The sequence below is a fragment of the Sparus aurata genome, chromosome 23, assembly GCF_900880675.1.
Source record: "Sparus aurata chromosome 23, fSpaAur1.1, whole genome shotgun sequence".
NCBI lineage: Eukaryota > Metazoa > Chordata > Actinopteri > Spariformes > Sparidae > Sparus > Sparus aurata.
The window spans coordinates 24,280,951-24,296,290 of NC_044209.1; the positions used below are offsets into that span (position 1 = coordinate 24,280,951).

The 15,340-nt window shown below is 44.6% G+C and overlaps 1 protein-coding gene across 1 annotated transcript in view; it reads right to left on the bottom strand.

Moving 5' to 3' along the window:
• Nucleotides 1-14,469, bottom strand: part of pde4a (phosphodiesterase 4A, cAMP-specific) — a 47,158-nt gene extending 32,689 nt beyond the window's left edge. The window contains exon 1 of the mRNA XM_030406776.1: nt 14,174-14,469. Coding sequence (XP_030262636.1) covers nt 14,174-14,469 — 296 coding nt within the window. The remainder of the gene's footprint in view (nt 1-14,173) is intronic.
• Between the last annotated feature and the right edge of the window lie 871 nt (nt 14,470-15,340).

The following is a 15,340-nucleotide window of genomic DNA, read 5'->3' on the forward strand; positions in this document are numbered from 1 at the left end:
CACTCAAGGCAATGTCGCAGAGAGGTGGAGCGTGGGTGGAGCTGAGGAGGATTAAAGCCTGACTGCTGGCAGACTAGCTAGCAGATAGCTGTCAAACAAAGCAACCATGGCCTTCATGATCCATACGTTTAAGCCTTAAAGGAGACCTGTTTTTCCCTTTCTGTCAGTGTTTTATATGGGATGTTTTCAGCACAAACAGAAGCTGATCGCTCCCACAGAACACACTGCTCCTGAAACGCCTCGTCAGTAGCCCCGCCTTTGACTTTGTGACTTTGTGACATCACACCATGTCACACATTCGCATACATTTTGTCCAGCAGCTAGTTTGGCACGTAAGAACTGATTTAGCACAGCTGCTCTGTTGTTGTCAGCGGCGCCTGCTCAGGCATGTGTGAACTGACCAATCAGAGGAGACTGGGTAAACAGAAGGAGGGAGTCTTAAAGAGACAGGAGCTAAAACAGAGTGTTTCAGCCAACTCCAAATCCTAAACCAATGTGTTTAATGTGTTGCATTCTAGTAATTAAACAATAGAGAACAGTATTGAGAAACACCATAACTTGTCGTCTGTATCTCCTGTACTTCACCACTCCTTTCATCCAGACACATATTCCCACCCACACCCCGAACACATCTGCATCTCTACTGTTCCCACCCCCCCAAAAAATATTAAGATAGAAAAGAATCAGAACAACTGGCACGACCAGTTATTAACAATACACACACCAAAACCAGACAAATTACCATAATAACCCTGGACTTTAACAGCCGCAATTATCCCGTAAATCACCAGCAAGCTACTCACATCATAAACTAATAAAGTTTCCCAGGCATGCCTCCTCCATCACCTCTAACACGCGTGAACATTTCTATTTTTATTTTATTTTTTACAGCATTCATTCTGTGTTTGTTTAAAACTTTGGCTTAAAAGTTTTTTTTTTCGTTTTTTTTTAAAAGGCTGCTGAAAATGTTTTCCTGGTTTGATAGTCTGGCCAAATTGAAGTTGTCATTGAATATCCCTGCCGCTGAGACAACCCATTTCACATCACACATACTCTCCTTTGATCCGTTGTTATTAAAGCTTTAAATGAGCCTGACTCTGATGACACCGTGATGCACAGACGTGTATAATTAAGGGTCATACGCTAAAAAGATGAATTATTTGATCTCTATTGCAAAATCAGAAGTTAGAGTATTTTATGTTGTGGTAAATTACATTGTTGAAGATAAAAAAAATAAAAAAAAACCGCTGTAAATTAAATACCAAAAAGGACAATTAGAGAAACTCAACTCAATTTATAATGCTGTTATAATAGGCATAATCCAGTAGACTCCTGGTGGTAAGAGAACAATAAGGAAATCAGAGTGATTATTCTAGATAGCACTTAGATATCATTAGTGAGGAAACGGTACGATTATCAGCGAGGATTAATTTGTCTCTGAGCTGCCTCGGGCCCACTGCCTTGCGGCGGGGCAGTGAATGTGACATGCTTGTCTGATGAGTCAATCTGTCTGTCATTTCTATTCTTGTGTCATTCACTGCCCGCTCATCCCTCATATATTCTCAGAATTGTTTGAGCATAAGCCCGACAATTTTAGACTCAAAGAATAGTTCCTTATTTCCAACGCCTTCTTTCTGTCTCCGCTTCTTTTCCCCGCATCACATCAAGCCAGCCGCTGGAAGTTTTCGGCATCTGTCCGACTTTGTTGTGTCAGACTGCTCCGGCCAAAGATGACCAAAATGTCCTGCCCGCTCACCTGCCCCCCCCCCCCCTTTTTTTTTTATATATAAATCTGGTCAGAGGCTGCTGTATGGACTAAGCACAATAAAACAAAAAGATAGATAATTTTCTTTTTTTGTCACTGTGTTTCTCTCTGCTCAAGAACCCAATCACCAGAATAAATGTTGGAAATGTACAATTCTGCAAACAACTGCTATGTTAAAACTTTACCTTTTCTTGCGCTCAATTTACAATATAATGCTGTGGCAATGTTGCACTCCTGGTTTGGTTCAGTTCTGGCACAAAAACCCACTTGGTTAGGGTTTGAAAAGATCATGCTTTGGCGTTTACTGGTTCTGTAACCACAGCTGATGTCTTTGAAGACTTCAAAAATGTAGTTTTCGCTGCCACTAACACAGCTAGAAAATAGCTTGAGATAGATATCTTGTTAAAAATATCCGGTGGTTTCACACTTATAAATGTTGAAACACCATTCGCGAACTGAGGTCTCTCTCTTGGCAGCCGTCACAAAACCCAAACACGTTCTCGCTCCAAACTCATAAAGTTTACATGGCAGCTGAAAGCTCTCCCTACTGTCCCCATCCCGCTTCAGTCAAAGGCAAAACCACCATCCCCTCCTCCGTCTGACGTGGAGATCAGCTCATACACAAGCAGAGAGTGTGATATGACACTTATCGTGGTGAAATCGATCGAGACGTACGAAACCTGCGAATTCAGTGAACGTCTGCAGGAAGACGTAATGCCAACATTTTACTGTGGTGACTGGGCTGGCTTCTTCTTCTTTCTCTGTCATTGACCACTGATGAATATTTCCTTATGATGAGTCTTAGACTCCAGATGTTGATAATGTTATCTTCCCTGCTAATGGGAACAGAGGCAGGGGGTGAACACAAGATATATTTATCAGCCGAGAATTGAGTGAACCTTAGGAGGCAACTGATCCCTTACTGATGGCAAAATGATGGGGGAAGAAGCTGTGATTGGGTAATGATGCCTGAGCGGTGTGGTATAAGAGGCAGCAGCATCTAGCAGACCGCTCGGAAACGTCCGTCTGAGAATATGGGCTGTGAGAATCTGCAGTATGTCCAAACAGAATGGATGTCTCCCACTCTGCATGTCCCCAGACACTATCCGTCTCACAATAGCATCCACGCAAGCACATGCTCACACTCAGACATTCAGCCTCAACAGCCGCGCCAGTGCGGCTCTCCGGCCGACTTTTATAGAAAACGCATTCTCGTGCGCTGCCGTTAGCAGTCGAGCCTCACATCCGTAATTCTGAAACTGCAGGAAAAGTCAGGAAGCAGCGCATGGAATTCGTGATGAATTCATGCCGGCGTTTGGAGCTTCGTGACGGCAGAATATTATGGTGACATTGACATCATCATGAACACATCTTCAGGAGATGTGCCATGCCCTGCAGGGTGCAAAATGAGGACGCTACACACACATATACGCACAAATCTCTCACTTTAAATTCACATAATGTTCCCCACACGGACGCAGTGTAGCATGCAGAAGCAGCCACACTCAATATCTTCCTTATACATATTGAAACACAGGATGGAAACTGAAATAAAGCTCAATAAAACACTGGGAGCTGAGGCTGGTTTGGTTTAATCTCATTACACTGAGAGCCCGAGGCCTCTCTCCCCCTATTTATAGCGCCCTGAAAGGGAGGAGGGCTGGCCTTCATGTACACAGCATCACTGGCTTGTGCAACTGTGGCCGCGATTGGCAAGGGACGCGACCAATCGCAGACAGGTCTCGCATCAAATTTGATGTGACAAAACACACAATTGCCAGTGATCTGTGAAAGCAACCGCCCTCATTCGCTATTCTCCAGACACATGCGCGCTTCCTCGTTGGCCACATTTACCTTCTGTTCCTCTCCGTTCTCCTTATCTTCACACCTTCTCCCTGGCGCCGGCTTCCCTCATCCCACCTGTTTGATGGAAAGGAACGGGCCCGGGGTTCGTCGTTATTGAATCAGGCAGTTGAGCAACCTGCTCCTTCCTCTTCTGTCGCAATCAAACCAAGAGGTTTCACTGGAATTTTGTAGTACTGGATGGATTCAGCTGAATTTAGGCCACTTTGCAGTATGTGTATGAAGAATATGCTGATGCAAACATGGATGAAAATGAGGTGCTCTCACTCAGGCACCCACTGAGACTTCAGCTTGGCGCTGACAGTAATGTGGACTTCACCAGCAACCCTAGAAAGTTCTCAAAAAATGCCAACAACAAGAATTTGATAAAAAGAAAGAGATGACTCTATTCGGGTTGGCTTATAGAAAACCCCCCAATCCACACAAGTAATCACCCAATAAGCCCCTTGATTCACACTAAACAAAAATGAGAGAGAATCAGTAAGAAATCGAGAGAGAGAACTCGGACTCGAGCCTCACTGATGTTAATTACTTTGCCTTTGTCGGGGGTAAAATGCACCTCTCAGGCTGTGTCAGCATCATTACAAATCCCAGACAGACAGACTGAATCACGGAGGATGTTACTTTAAACCCCCCCCCCGCTGAGAAGTTGGCCAAAGGAGAAAAAAAAAATGCAATCTTCAAAAACATCCGCGCCGCAAAACTGAAAAGTAGAGCATCAAATGAAAATACCATCCCGAACCCCGGAGCCGTGCTTTTTTCTTCCCTCTCTGCCCTCCAACAGCCTGAATGTTGCGTGTTAATGTGTGAACATGAACATGACCTACAAGAAATGGGCTCACTGCTCTGACAAGACAGGTTATGTTCACGCATTGATCTAGCAGAGGTCAGGAGCCGGAAGAGCGGCTCTTTTTCCAACAGAGGAAACTGCATCAGCCTGTATATCACACCTTCAGCTGGCTATAAATCAAAAGCTGCTTCATGCATTATGTAAAGTTCTCAAGTGTTCCCACAAACCTTGTTGCAGCTGCACAGATTGTCAGTGTTATTTTTTTTTATACATATATAAATATATATATATATTCCTCACACCAACCTATTGCATCTGTTTTTTTTTCATGTGTCTCTGAATCATTCTGTTTCGGTGGCAATAAAAAATTATTTTGCCTCAGACAGGAAGCAACATGCATAATGCATTCGTTTACAGAAGCACCATCTGGCATTAACATATCAACATACAGTAAAAAATATACGGTGCACACATGTTACGTGCACTGCACATCTCATCCTAATGTTATGATAGAAATGAAAACACTGAAGTCCTCGCCTCGTCATATTTACAGAAAACTATATCATTTTTGTTATGAACAGTTCAACAGTTTGGATTAGTTTATGATTTACATGCCGAGAGAAACTTTTCTGATTGTTTCAGAACCACTCTGTGATAAAACTAAAAAAAAACTTTATAAGCATCATACTACCCTTCCTAAATTGTATTTTACATCACGTTCAGAGATCAGGGGTTGGGTTATCTCAACATTAAACTGACAATTGAACTGAAAGAAGCATGAAGTTTCAGCATATCGGGGATTCTCAAAAACATACAGTGCCTACATTCATTCTGTCGATTGCAGTGCCTTTTCTTAATTTATATTTATTTTTTATTTATGTTTTTTATCCCACTGCTGGAGTTTTTTTACTTTTAATTAATTATTATTTAATTATCTCATGAAATATAGCATGTTTTTGTAGATTAAACTGCCAAACACTGTATAGAAATCGTCAAAATCAAAATCAGCTCCTTGCTTGTTGAAGCTATGGCCTCTACAGTAAAATGCCGCACTTAAAGGCTAAGTCCACCAATTTTACTCATTAAAGTGTGTTTACAGGTCGCCTGTGGATCTGAAAAAAGCAGTATAAAGTCTTTTGTGACTCCAGAGGAGGCTGCATGTTATCTGATCTAAACCTCCAGTGATGTCACTTAGAGGCCAAGTTGCATTCTGGGTAAGGTAGGTGCCAGGTTTTATTTCTATACAGCTGTTAAACTCATCATGGAAAGCTTATAAACAAATGATCAAAATCAATACAGCGTAACAACAGGTACATTCAGTTTCAAAACCTGGTGCCTACATTACCCACAATGCAACTTAGCCTGTGAGAGAACAATGTGTAAAATTGATGGAGTTACCCTTTAATGCCATGAATTAAAAACTGACAGAAGCCATTTTTATGTTTTAAGAATTGACAATATTTACATTTTGATTGCAAGACTTTTACTTGTAACTAAGTATTTTTACCTTGTGATAATGTTACTTTAACTCAAGTAAAGGATCGGATTACTTCCTGCGACCCTGCCAATGAGATACCAGTTTACATCCAACGGCAGCCCAAGTGACACTGAATATTTGCTGGCTCATTTGGTTTTCTGCTTGCCTTATTAGCACCCTATGAAATATTTAGTGGCACATTTAGCTAGACCCTTGTGCTGTTATTGTTATGATAGCAGCTGTATATGATTTGCTGCTGTTTTTGCAGCATTTTCCCTAATCAGGCTCACGAAGCAACAGCGCAGCTGAGTCAGACCAAGAATGGGCAAAACAAACCCATTTGCTGCTATATTCCTTTCTCAGGCGTCTGTCAATACTGTCTCGTCATAGAAATGATATATGGGCAGGATTCATGAGTGTGATTTATATTGTGGACAGAGACTGAGCAGAGCTTTGGTTGAATCTGCTGCAGCGGACAGAACAGTAAGGACATGTTACATGTTAAGCCACTATTAATGCCATCTGTCCCTCCTCTCTGGACAGGACTGACACTTTCTCATAGTCATCCAGTGAAGCTGACACTTTGCCAGTAATTTTGGCCAAGAACGCTGTCCTGGGGCAGGAGGTCTGGAGATGATACCTCAGACGTTAGCAGGCAGTTGAACGAGTGTGCTGTCTTCATCCCTTGTCCGTCCGTGGCGAGCGTGGGTCTCCAGGTGCCCCCCTTCATCCTGTCCAGCTCTGATTTGTTGTGAGTTGAACTCTCCATTTTCCCCTGACGTACTTCACCTTAGTCTGCCACGTCGTTGTGCTTGACAGGTGTATGCTATTTGTTCTTTCTATCCCACTCTGTCCGTGGATGTGTGTGTGTGTGTGTGTGTGTGTGTGTGTGTGTGCTGCGCTGGCACACAGCTGACAGAAGGTTTGTCAGTCTCTGTCATTCAGACGGATCTGCGCTAAGACAGCAGCCTAAAGCACAATTCAGAAGGGTCGTCCTCTCAGTGGCGTCACATCAGAGGCTGTTTCTGGATTATGGGGGCCGTCTCAGCCACTGGGACGCAACGCGGACACAATATCCATCTATGTTGCGAGGCGATCTCCCGCAGGACGTATTTTTCTCTCAAGCGGAGGTGTTTGCTGTCAGGTGAAAGACTAACACTTATTTTGAAATTGAATATGCCACACATTTTGACATTTAAAATTCTCCCGAGTCTCAGCGATGAAGACCTTTTCCTTGCTTTGAAGTGGTAGATTTGATTACACCAAAAAGGCTTTTCCTTTCAGTTCCTCATGGCGCCTATGGGCTTGAAGAATTACTATTACTCCTGCTGAAAAGATTTATCTTTTTGTCAAGGAGAAAAATAAATCCGACGAAAAGTTTGCTCCAAACTGACACGGGAAGATTTTTTTCAAGTGTGTATTTTCATTTCGTGGCAGCTACTAACTATTTTTCCCTCAAACAGACTCCTCTTTGATGCACAGGTCTGTTTGAACTCCCTCTTTAATGGCAGCTTATTGCCAGCCATATGATGAAGGTGTTTTGCCTGCTATGCCCTTGAAGTCTGTGATTTGTGAAGAAACGGCTGGAGCATGAAGAAAGAAAAATTACTTCAGTATGAAATGCCTTTTAAGGAGAAGAATATAGCAAGAGATGAGGCGGTTGGTGGGCAGTCCGTTCCACCGCTGGGGATATGAAGGTTTGAGATTCAGATATGGCTTCGAGGGGGGAGAGAATCTGCAAGCAGCCTGATGATCTCGGTGGACGAGAGAGGGGGAGAGTGGGATGAAATGATGGATTTATGATAGAGAGACGGTGTGCTTAATGCCGCTGTAAGCAAGAACAAGACTATCAGAGAGAATCTGAGAAAACTACAGCCAGATGGGCCACACAATGGACAGACAAAGCGGAGAGCAGAAATAGAGATGGAATCAATACTCCCCATTTACGCCGGGGTGAACCGAAGCACTGAGGAGAGAGGATCACAAAGAGAGAAACGCCGCAATCAAAGACTGTAATTTTTATGGACAAAAGACTGATTCAAAGAATATTATCAAATCAGAGGAGATAACAAATTGCCAGTGTGAGGATTATCGCAATCACACTGGACATCGTGAGCGAGGCAGAGGAAACTGTTGCGTAATAAACTGTGGCTCGAAGTGCCATTAAGGGGGTTTAAGGGACGTGAAATGAAAAGGAAATAAGGACTGGGTGCTGTTAGAGTAATGCGAGCGGGCTAGTTGCACCAAACTGGGAGATATGTGTGGCTAACAGGTGGACTTGTTGTGCAAAGTTGGATCCCCGATGCCGTGGCTCACTTTGTTTCCTCTCTCTGGGATCCTTGCCCATCCACACTTGTCAGAAAACAGAAAACGCAAATGACTAGTGTACCACCACTTTAAGAGGATTCAGTGTGAAAATTAATTAAAAATGCAAAGATGCCAAGGTTTGCAGTCGCCTCACGAAGCAAACTCTGCTACCATTGGCCGGGGCATCTGAGATGAACCTATCGAGTCCTCCGGTGAAACAAAGTGATGAGCAAACACAAAGAGAGGCCTTGGATGGGAGCCGCGCGCATTCCCCTCCGAGCAGACAGCCCGTTTGGTGTCATTGCTAAAAGACCTCGGAGGGATTTCACCTGAGGTTCTCGGGGATTCTGCCTGAGTCAGTGAGCTCCATTCCAGTACACCGACTGCCTCCAGACACTAATTAGCGCAGAGACTTGTGAGAAAGCACAATGTATTCACAGAGGAGTGCAATCTGTAGCTTAAACAGATGGTTCCACTACACAAATGAGATAAGAGGTCTATTACTTAACGCTATTAAAACACATTTGTCGGAATAATTCCTCAATGCTCCCTACATGAGACTTTTTGTTTTCCAGAGTGTAGAAAATGTATGATCAACAACAAAATACAGCTGTTGTGGTAATTAACTGGAGCTGTACCTCATTATGAGCTAAATTATTATGGCAGCCGGCCAGTCGGGCAGGCAAAGGAGCAGCTCCGGCTTACAAATCAGCTCCGGGAAAAAAGGTGTAAAGAATGCATGAAGTGGCGGGTGAAGGGAGGGGAGGACGGGGGACTTTTGGGTTGAAACTGTTGCAGAGGACTGAACAGGAAAGCGTCTCTGCGCCGCGGTTAAACTGCCGTCAGACTGCAGCTCTTCAGCGGAGGGTTCGTTAATATTCACTTTCTCACCTCATAAACATACAAGTCATGATGCGCATCCAGTGGGATCTGCTACATACTGACAGATTATACAGTCAAGCCCATCAAGTGCCTGTAGGCTTTGCCTTTTTTGGGTAAACGAAATCTATTCTACAAATGCACAAAACAAGTAACCATAGCAACAGAATTGCGGGAAGAGCTGTTACTCGTTCAGTGTCAGTCATTCATTTTCGTGTCTGAACTTCCCAGAGCGTATTGGGCATGGGACCTGATGACTGATACGCACACATTAGCATCCTCTGACAAAAGACACCGGGGGTGGGAAGAGGAGGCAGACTGACACTCTTTGGGGGGAAGCTGATTGCCACTAAGACTGCCATTTTGTGGGATACAACACAGAGACAGAAATAGACTAGAGACAACAGTCACAGACAATGATCCCTCAAACAATTAAGCACCCAGAATCCCTCTTGTTTGATACCCATCCCTCGACTGGCGACTGCTGCGAGTGCTTCATTTTCTGAAGCAGGGGCATCACTTTACAGTGACGCGGTACAATCTGTTTCTGTCATGAACCTTGTCCCGAACAATCTCACCAGCAGCTTTTGAGCTTATTGATCTTTCGAACCGCCAGATGAGGTCTTGACCGACTCTTCGGTGACTGAACGGTGTGCCTCCTTGAGACACTAAGGTCATCCACTGGGTCGATCCGTGCCCAACCAATCAAAGACCAATTACTTTTTTTTACTCTCCAAAAGCAGTCACTACATTTTCCTCGTCCAGTACCATTTTTACAAGGATAGTGCATCTGTGTGGGGTTTTTTAAAACACACAAAAAATGAGGGGATTGACTCGTTTCTTAACACCAGTAGACGAGTTGCCTTGCCTTCGTGTTTTTTTCTCGTGTGTCGCGTTTGACGTCACAAACGAGCTAGAAAATAGAGAACAACAGAATGGATGCAGATGGTTACTCTTGTTATAGCTTACTTAAAAAATTCTTTCAAACTCAACGAGGACTGAATGATGTTCAAGTGCTGCTTGAACGCGTTGTGTTGTGTTTCCATCACTTCCGTCTGGAGCTGGAGCCACGACGACTGCAGAGTTATTTAACCCATGCATAAAATGCTGATTGTACCTTCTCCCACCGCAGGCAGAAGCCAGATGTTACTGTGTGTTATTGTGTTTTGTGTCCATTGTGAAAGGGTTTCAGGAAATGTGCAGTATTTTTCATAATGGCAAAAACATGGTTGTTCTGAGCAAAAAATGCTGAAAATATATCCTGAATTTACATTTTCTACATTAAACAGATCTTGGCAGAAAAGTATTCAAGCTTAATTCTGCTCCAAACTGTTGGCGACTAGTCCTTGTTTACTGACTTCAACCTTGAAAAATATATATATATATATATATATTAGCCAGACAGGTACTTTTGGGAATTTTCCTTGTGGGCTGCTGTTCTTTCTTCAGTCCTGGAATTATCTAGATGGTCAATAGGTGATCTTAGCTGATGGGTCATGGCTTGTGCAGCCATAGTAGCAGGTCGCAGTTACCATCGCAACTGAAACTATCAAGTACTAGTTACAGAAACATGGATAAAAAAGAAGAAAAGCTCACGGCGGGTGATGCAGAGAAGGTGCGCCAACAAAGAAAAAGGCTTTACCGTCTGACATCGCAAAGTGTGCTAAGATAACGGATTAGCTGTCTGCCGGTGAGGCTGAGGACAGCCGAGAGGAGCGTCACGAGGGAGCAGCTGATTTGTCATGCTAACATGCTATGTGCTGTGAACTAGCTGAACGAAGAAGCGGCAATTCGTTGGATGTGCTGATCTGTGCAGTGCTGCAGTTTAGTAAGAATGGTTGAAGGGCAAAGATGACGTTGGTTATTTTACACATGAAACATTTAGAGTTACCTGGAGAAAGCATGGCCGCTGGAAAACAAGCTCCTCATCAAGATAAACTGCAGATATGGAGAAAAATATATATTTTCACTGTACACTTACGTCCTACATCGACGTGACAGAAAAACTAACTAAGTAATTAAGTGAATCAAAATGTCTTTATGAACCTCAGGGCTTCAATGCTGTCGTCCCGCTGTGTGTTTGACCTTTACCGAGCTTTAATTAGTCCGTGCTAAAGTGTTTGTAAGTGTTTTTAGAAAGATATTCATTAAGTTTAGACTGTGAATTGGTCAAATAAACTTGTAAATGTAATACTTTTCTTCTGAACTACTCATCAGCTCTTTTTCCCATTATAGCCGGTAAGGTATATAACATTTGATGGGCAGCCCAGCAATAAAAGTGATTTGTATACCACTCGCACAGTCTACTGGTGAATTTGGCTCTGAACAAGAAAGGGAAATGATGGAGGGGGAGGGAGCAGGAAGCGGCGCAGATCCAATTAAAGGTGCGCTGTCGGATGTTATTGTGACTGTGAGGTAAATTAGTTTTAAGCAGGATTTAAGTCAAATTAGGTGTCAGATGATCGTTGTGTTAATTCACCTGCTTTACACACAAACACGGCGAGGAACGCCTTGGAAAATGAGTTTCTTCGTTTCACATATCAGCCTGACAAAAATGATACAAATGACCAGATTAAGTTTTTTTTTTTTTAAATTAATGATTCACTGCCAAACATTACGTGTCACTTTGAGTCTGGTGCACTTAATTGAGGACGCTTGAGAGCAAATTCCCGGCTGCTTTTCGTTGCCAGTCCGCCCCTGAAGCTAAATCAAGGGGGCAACTCCTAGTTCTCGCCTGTCTGTTTCCATCTCAGCCTTTACAGAACTGATATTCCCAGACACTGAGTGAAAATTCATGTAAATAAAAGCATGCAGAGCGGCAGATGTGCACGGAGCTGCCGTCTATAGGCCCGGACTCTACTGCATGCTGGCCTTGAGCTAAAAACACAGAGCAGCTACATCCACTTAGATGCTCATAAATCCAGCGTGGACACGAGGCATCCTGTACTCGGACATAAGTAAGAGGCCGGAATATACAGTTGCTCTAATATGTGAGAAGAATGAAAATAATATCAACACGACGGAAATCCCTCTGGCCTCCCACTGATATGAAAACAGATAAAACAAGGCCTGTTGCAGTCCAAGCAGGCTACAGGTCAGACACTAACCTGTGCACAGCCCACTCACAAATACCTCCACACACACACACACACACACACACACACACACACACACACTCATCGTGCGCGCCACATTTCACCACTACTCATGACACACAACAGTTATCTACCAGCCTCCATTCCTCCGTGCACCCTCCTTCCTGACCAGTGTGTTGTACAAACACCCACAGACAGTACACATCACCTCATGGATTTGCTGAGGCACACAAACACACACACACTCACAGACACACACACAGTTGGAGCCAGCTTGGTGTGCTCTCAGAGCTGAGCTTGGCGGAATCAAATTATCTCTCTCTCTTTCTCTCTCTCTCTGCCCTCTCATGGTTTTACCGCCCACAGAAGGAGAAGGGCAGGCAGAGCCAGTCCCACTGCTCCAAAGATTGGACTGCCTGGGAGCGTGTCCCGAGGACTAAAATACAAATCAGCCCTTCCTCCAGTCAACTGGAGTTGGCCCTTCTCCCAGGGGCCTGCCGCGGAGGCCGTCTGTGGCATTTTAAAAAAAAACGGAAGAAAGAAAACAAATAATAACAGGAGTAGAAAATGAAAATACAGGAACCCCAGCAGTCCCCTGGAGACCCACACACGCTCAGGGATGTGTTATTAGTCTGATAATCACCCTGTTTAGTGTGGAAGGAGCACATTTGGGCTTCACCAGTGACTGGGAGGAAGTGAGGGGTATAATAAGGGAGTCAGAAACAGTCCAGCGTGTAAACTCTTCCACTTGCGGGAACACTGCAGGTCACACAGAGGACAGAGTGGAAGAGGGAGCGACCTGGGAAACCTGCATTTATAACCTGACTGTCTCTCTCTGACAGGCTCTCCCACAGACGGGGATGCCCCCTTCTTTTTTACAATCGGGGAAAACAACTCAAGCGAGCCCGACTGAACAGTCCGTGTAATATGATGGGAACGCTGCTGTGTGACACTCAAAACAAGCAGGTGCTGCATTCAGGGTCTTCTAATGAGGACAAATGGAGCAGTCGTTGTGTAAGAACAAAGTAATCGTATCACAATCCTATCGTTCCATGACTCACTTAATAAAATGCTTTTAATTTAATCAGCCTGATTAACATGCATTGTGTAATTTGATTTAACCACTGGAAGAGTTGTTAGCTGGTTGGAGTTTTAAGTGTCACTGAGATTCTGCTGCGTTTGTTTCCGGCCTCGCTCACTGTCCTCTTCCTAACGCGGCGGCTTTTAAACTGTCACATCTGATCAGAGGGCAGCTGCCGTGCCAAGTGGGAGCTGTTGGAGAACCGTGTGTGTGTGGCTCTCCGGTGACACAACTTCATAACTTTGTCACGACTGATTTAAAGGCCAAGCCTAGGGAGAGTGTATTCTGGTCTCGTCCGACACACCTACAGTACAGGGGGGTCAGAGGTCAGGGTCCTTTGAGTTAGGGACCCACTAAGGGGCACTTGAGCAGGGTGCATCCTAGTAAACAGGGAGTTTTAACTTTTGGTCCTCCGCCCACTGGGCCTCAAACCCAACCTCTGCAAACAAGCTGATAAAAGCCTGGCCTGGAGCGCGCACGATGGCGATATCTCCGTGCTGCACGCTCGAACGCACCCACTAGACCTTTGGTGCCATTAAACCGACTGTGCCTCACTGGAACATGTGGACGCTCTTAAAAATGTTACTGGTATTTACAGATGCTGCTCCTGCGTTTCGAGTGGGCGGGCTGGTTTGCGCTTCATACCCATCTGACACAGTCTATCCAAAGACGCATAACGCATCAGCACCGAAAAAACCCACGCGTCCCGCCTCCCGATAGAAACCACTTCATATCAGTTAACCCTTAAGGCACACTGCGTTATTACGCACTCATTAAAATGCAGTCCCCCCCCCCCCCCCCCCCCCCCCCAATCCTCCTCATCCTCCTCCTCCTCCCCACGTTTACGCATATGCCTTGTGGGCTGTCATGGGCTATTATTGGGATGTTTGGAATGCATTCCCCTTCTCTCGCCTACCGTTTATTCCCGACACAATTTCCGATGGACGTGTTTGTGGTCCCGTGGAAGGAGGATGGCCAAGACATCCGAGACTTTTTCAGTCCTGGTCGGTCGCTCGTATCCACGGCGTCGGAGCGCTCCATGTGCCGGTGGTGATGCCGGTCGGTGTCGGAGTAGCCCCGGTGTTTGATTTTGATCGGGGTCCGGGGTTGCCTCCAAAGATGCTGCGGCGGCTTCAGAGTCGCCTGTCCTTCCCGGGGAACCGGGAGCGACAGGGACAGGCTCTTCTTCGAGCATGGTGGTGGTTCCATCATAGTGCAAAAAAAATCAAATGAAAGATCCCCTTTGAACTTATTGATTAAATAATATGGCTGTTTTCGTTTATTCCAAGCGCAAAACAAAACGTCTCATGTCCCTCTCTGCCACTTGATCTCTGAGCGAACAAATCAAAGTGACCAAGTCCAGCACAGCCCCGATCTGAATCTCTTCTTCTGAATAACATCAAAAACTGTCACAGTGGTAATCTGACAAGTCGTCCAAAAATCATTAATCTCATTGTTTTCAGTGGTGATCAGTTTGAGTTTAGCCCAGAATCTCCGCACTGCCGCGATCCTCACCAGTCCTGTCTTTTGGTGATGAGACACCGGTCCTGCTGCTTCCCCTGAAGTTTGACGCCTCGTCGCCCATGGCGCACAACCGGATGACTGTATTTATTTTAGAGAATTTATTGCTTTTTATCAGCCACTTATTGCAGAGGCACACAGATCGCCGGCGCTGGCTTCAGTGTCTCTGTGTGTGAGAGCGAGTGTGTGCTATTATTGCTGCCTGTATGTCTCTCAGCTGAGCTGAAATTTCCAAGCAATTTCCATAAAAGTACTCAGTCTGTCACGGTTCATGTAGAGCTACGGCGTCTCTGCGCGCACACACAACGCAGAAGTCTCCAGTAATCCCTCCATGGAGATGTTGGAGCCAATAATTTTCAGTTCGATATTGAATTGGACTCAATAAGCATCCCTTCTCAATAAATCAGGACGGTGTGAAGAATGGCTGGACATGTCCCAGAAAATAAAAACAAATAAAAATGCGATCCTCTTTGTTCTTTGCTGTCCAGAGTCTCTTCTTCTTCAGGTTTGGTTTTTGTCAGAAGCATCATAAAAAGACACAAATGGATAATTGCGGAGGTTC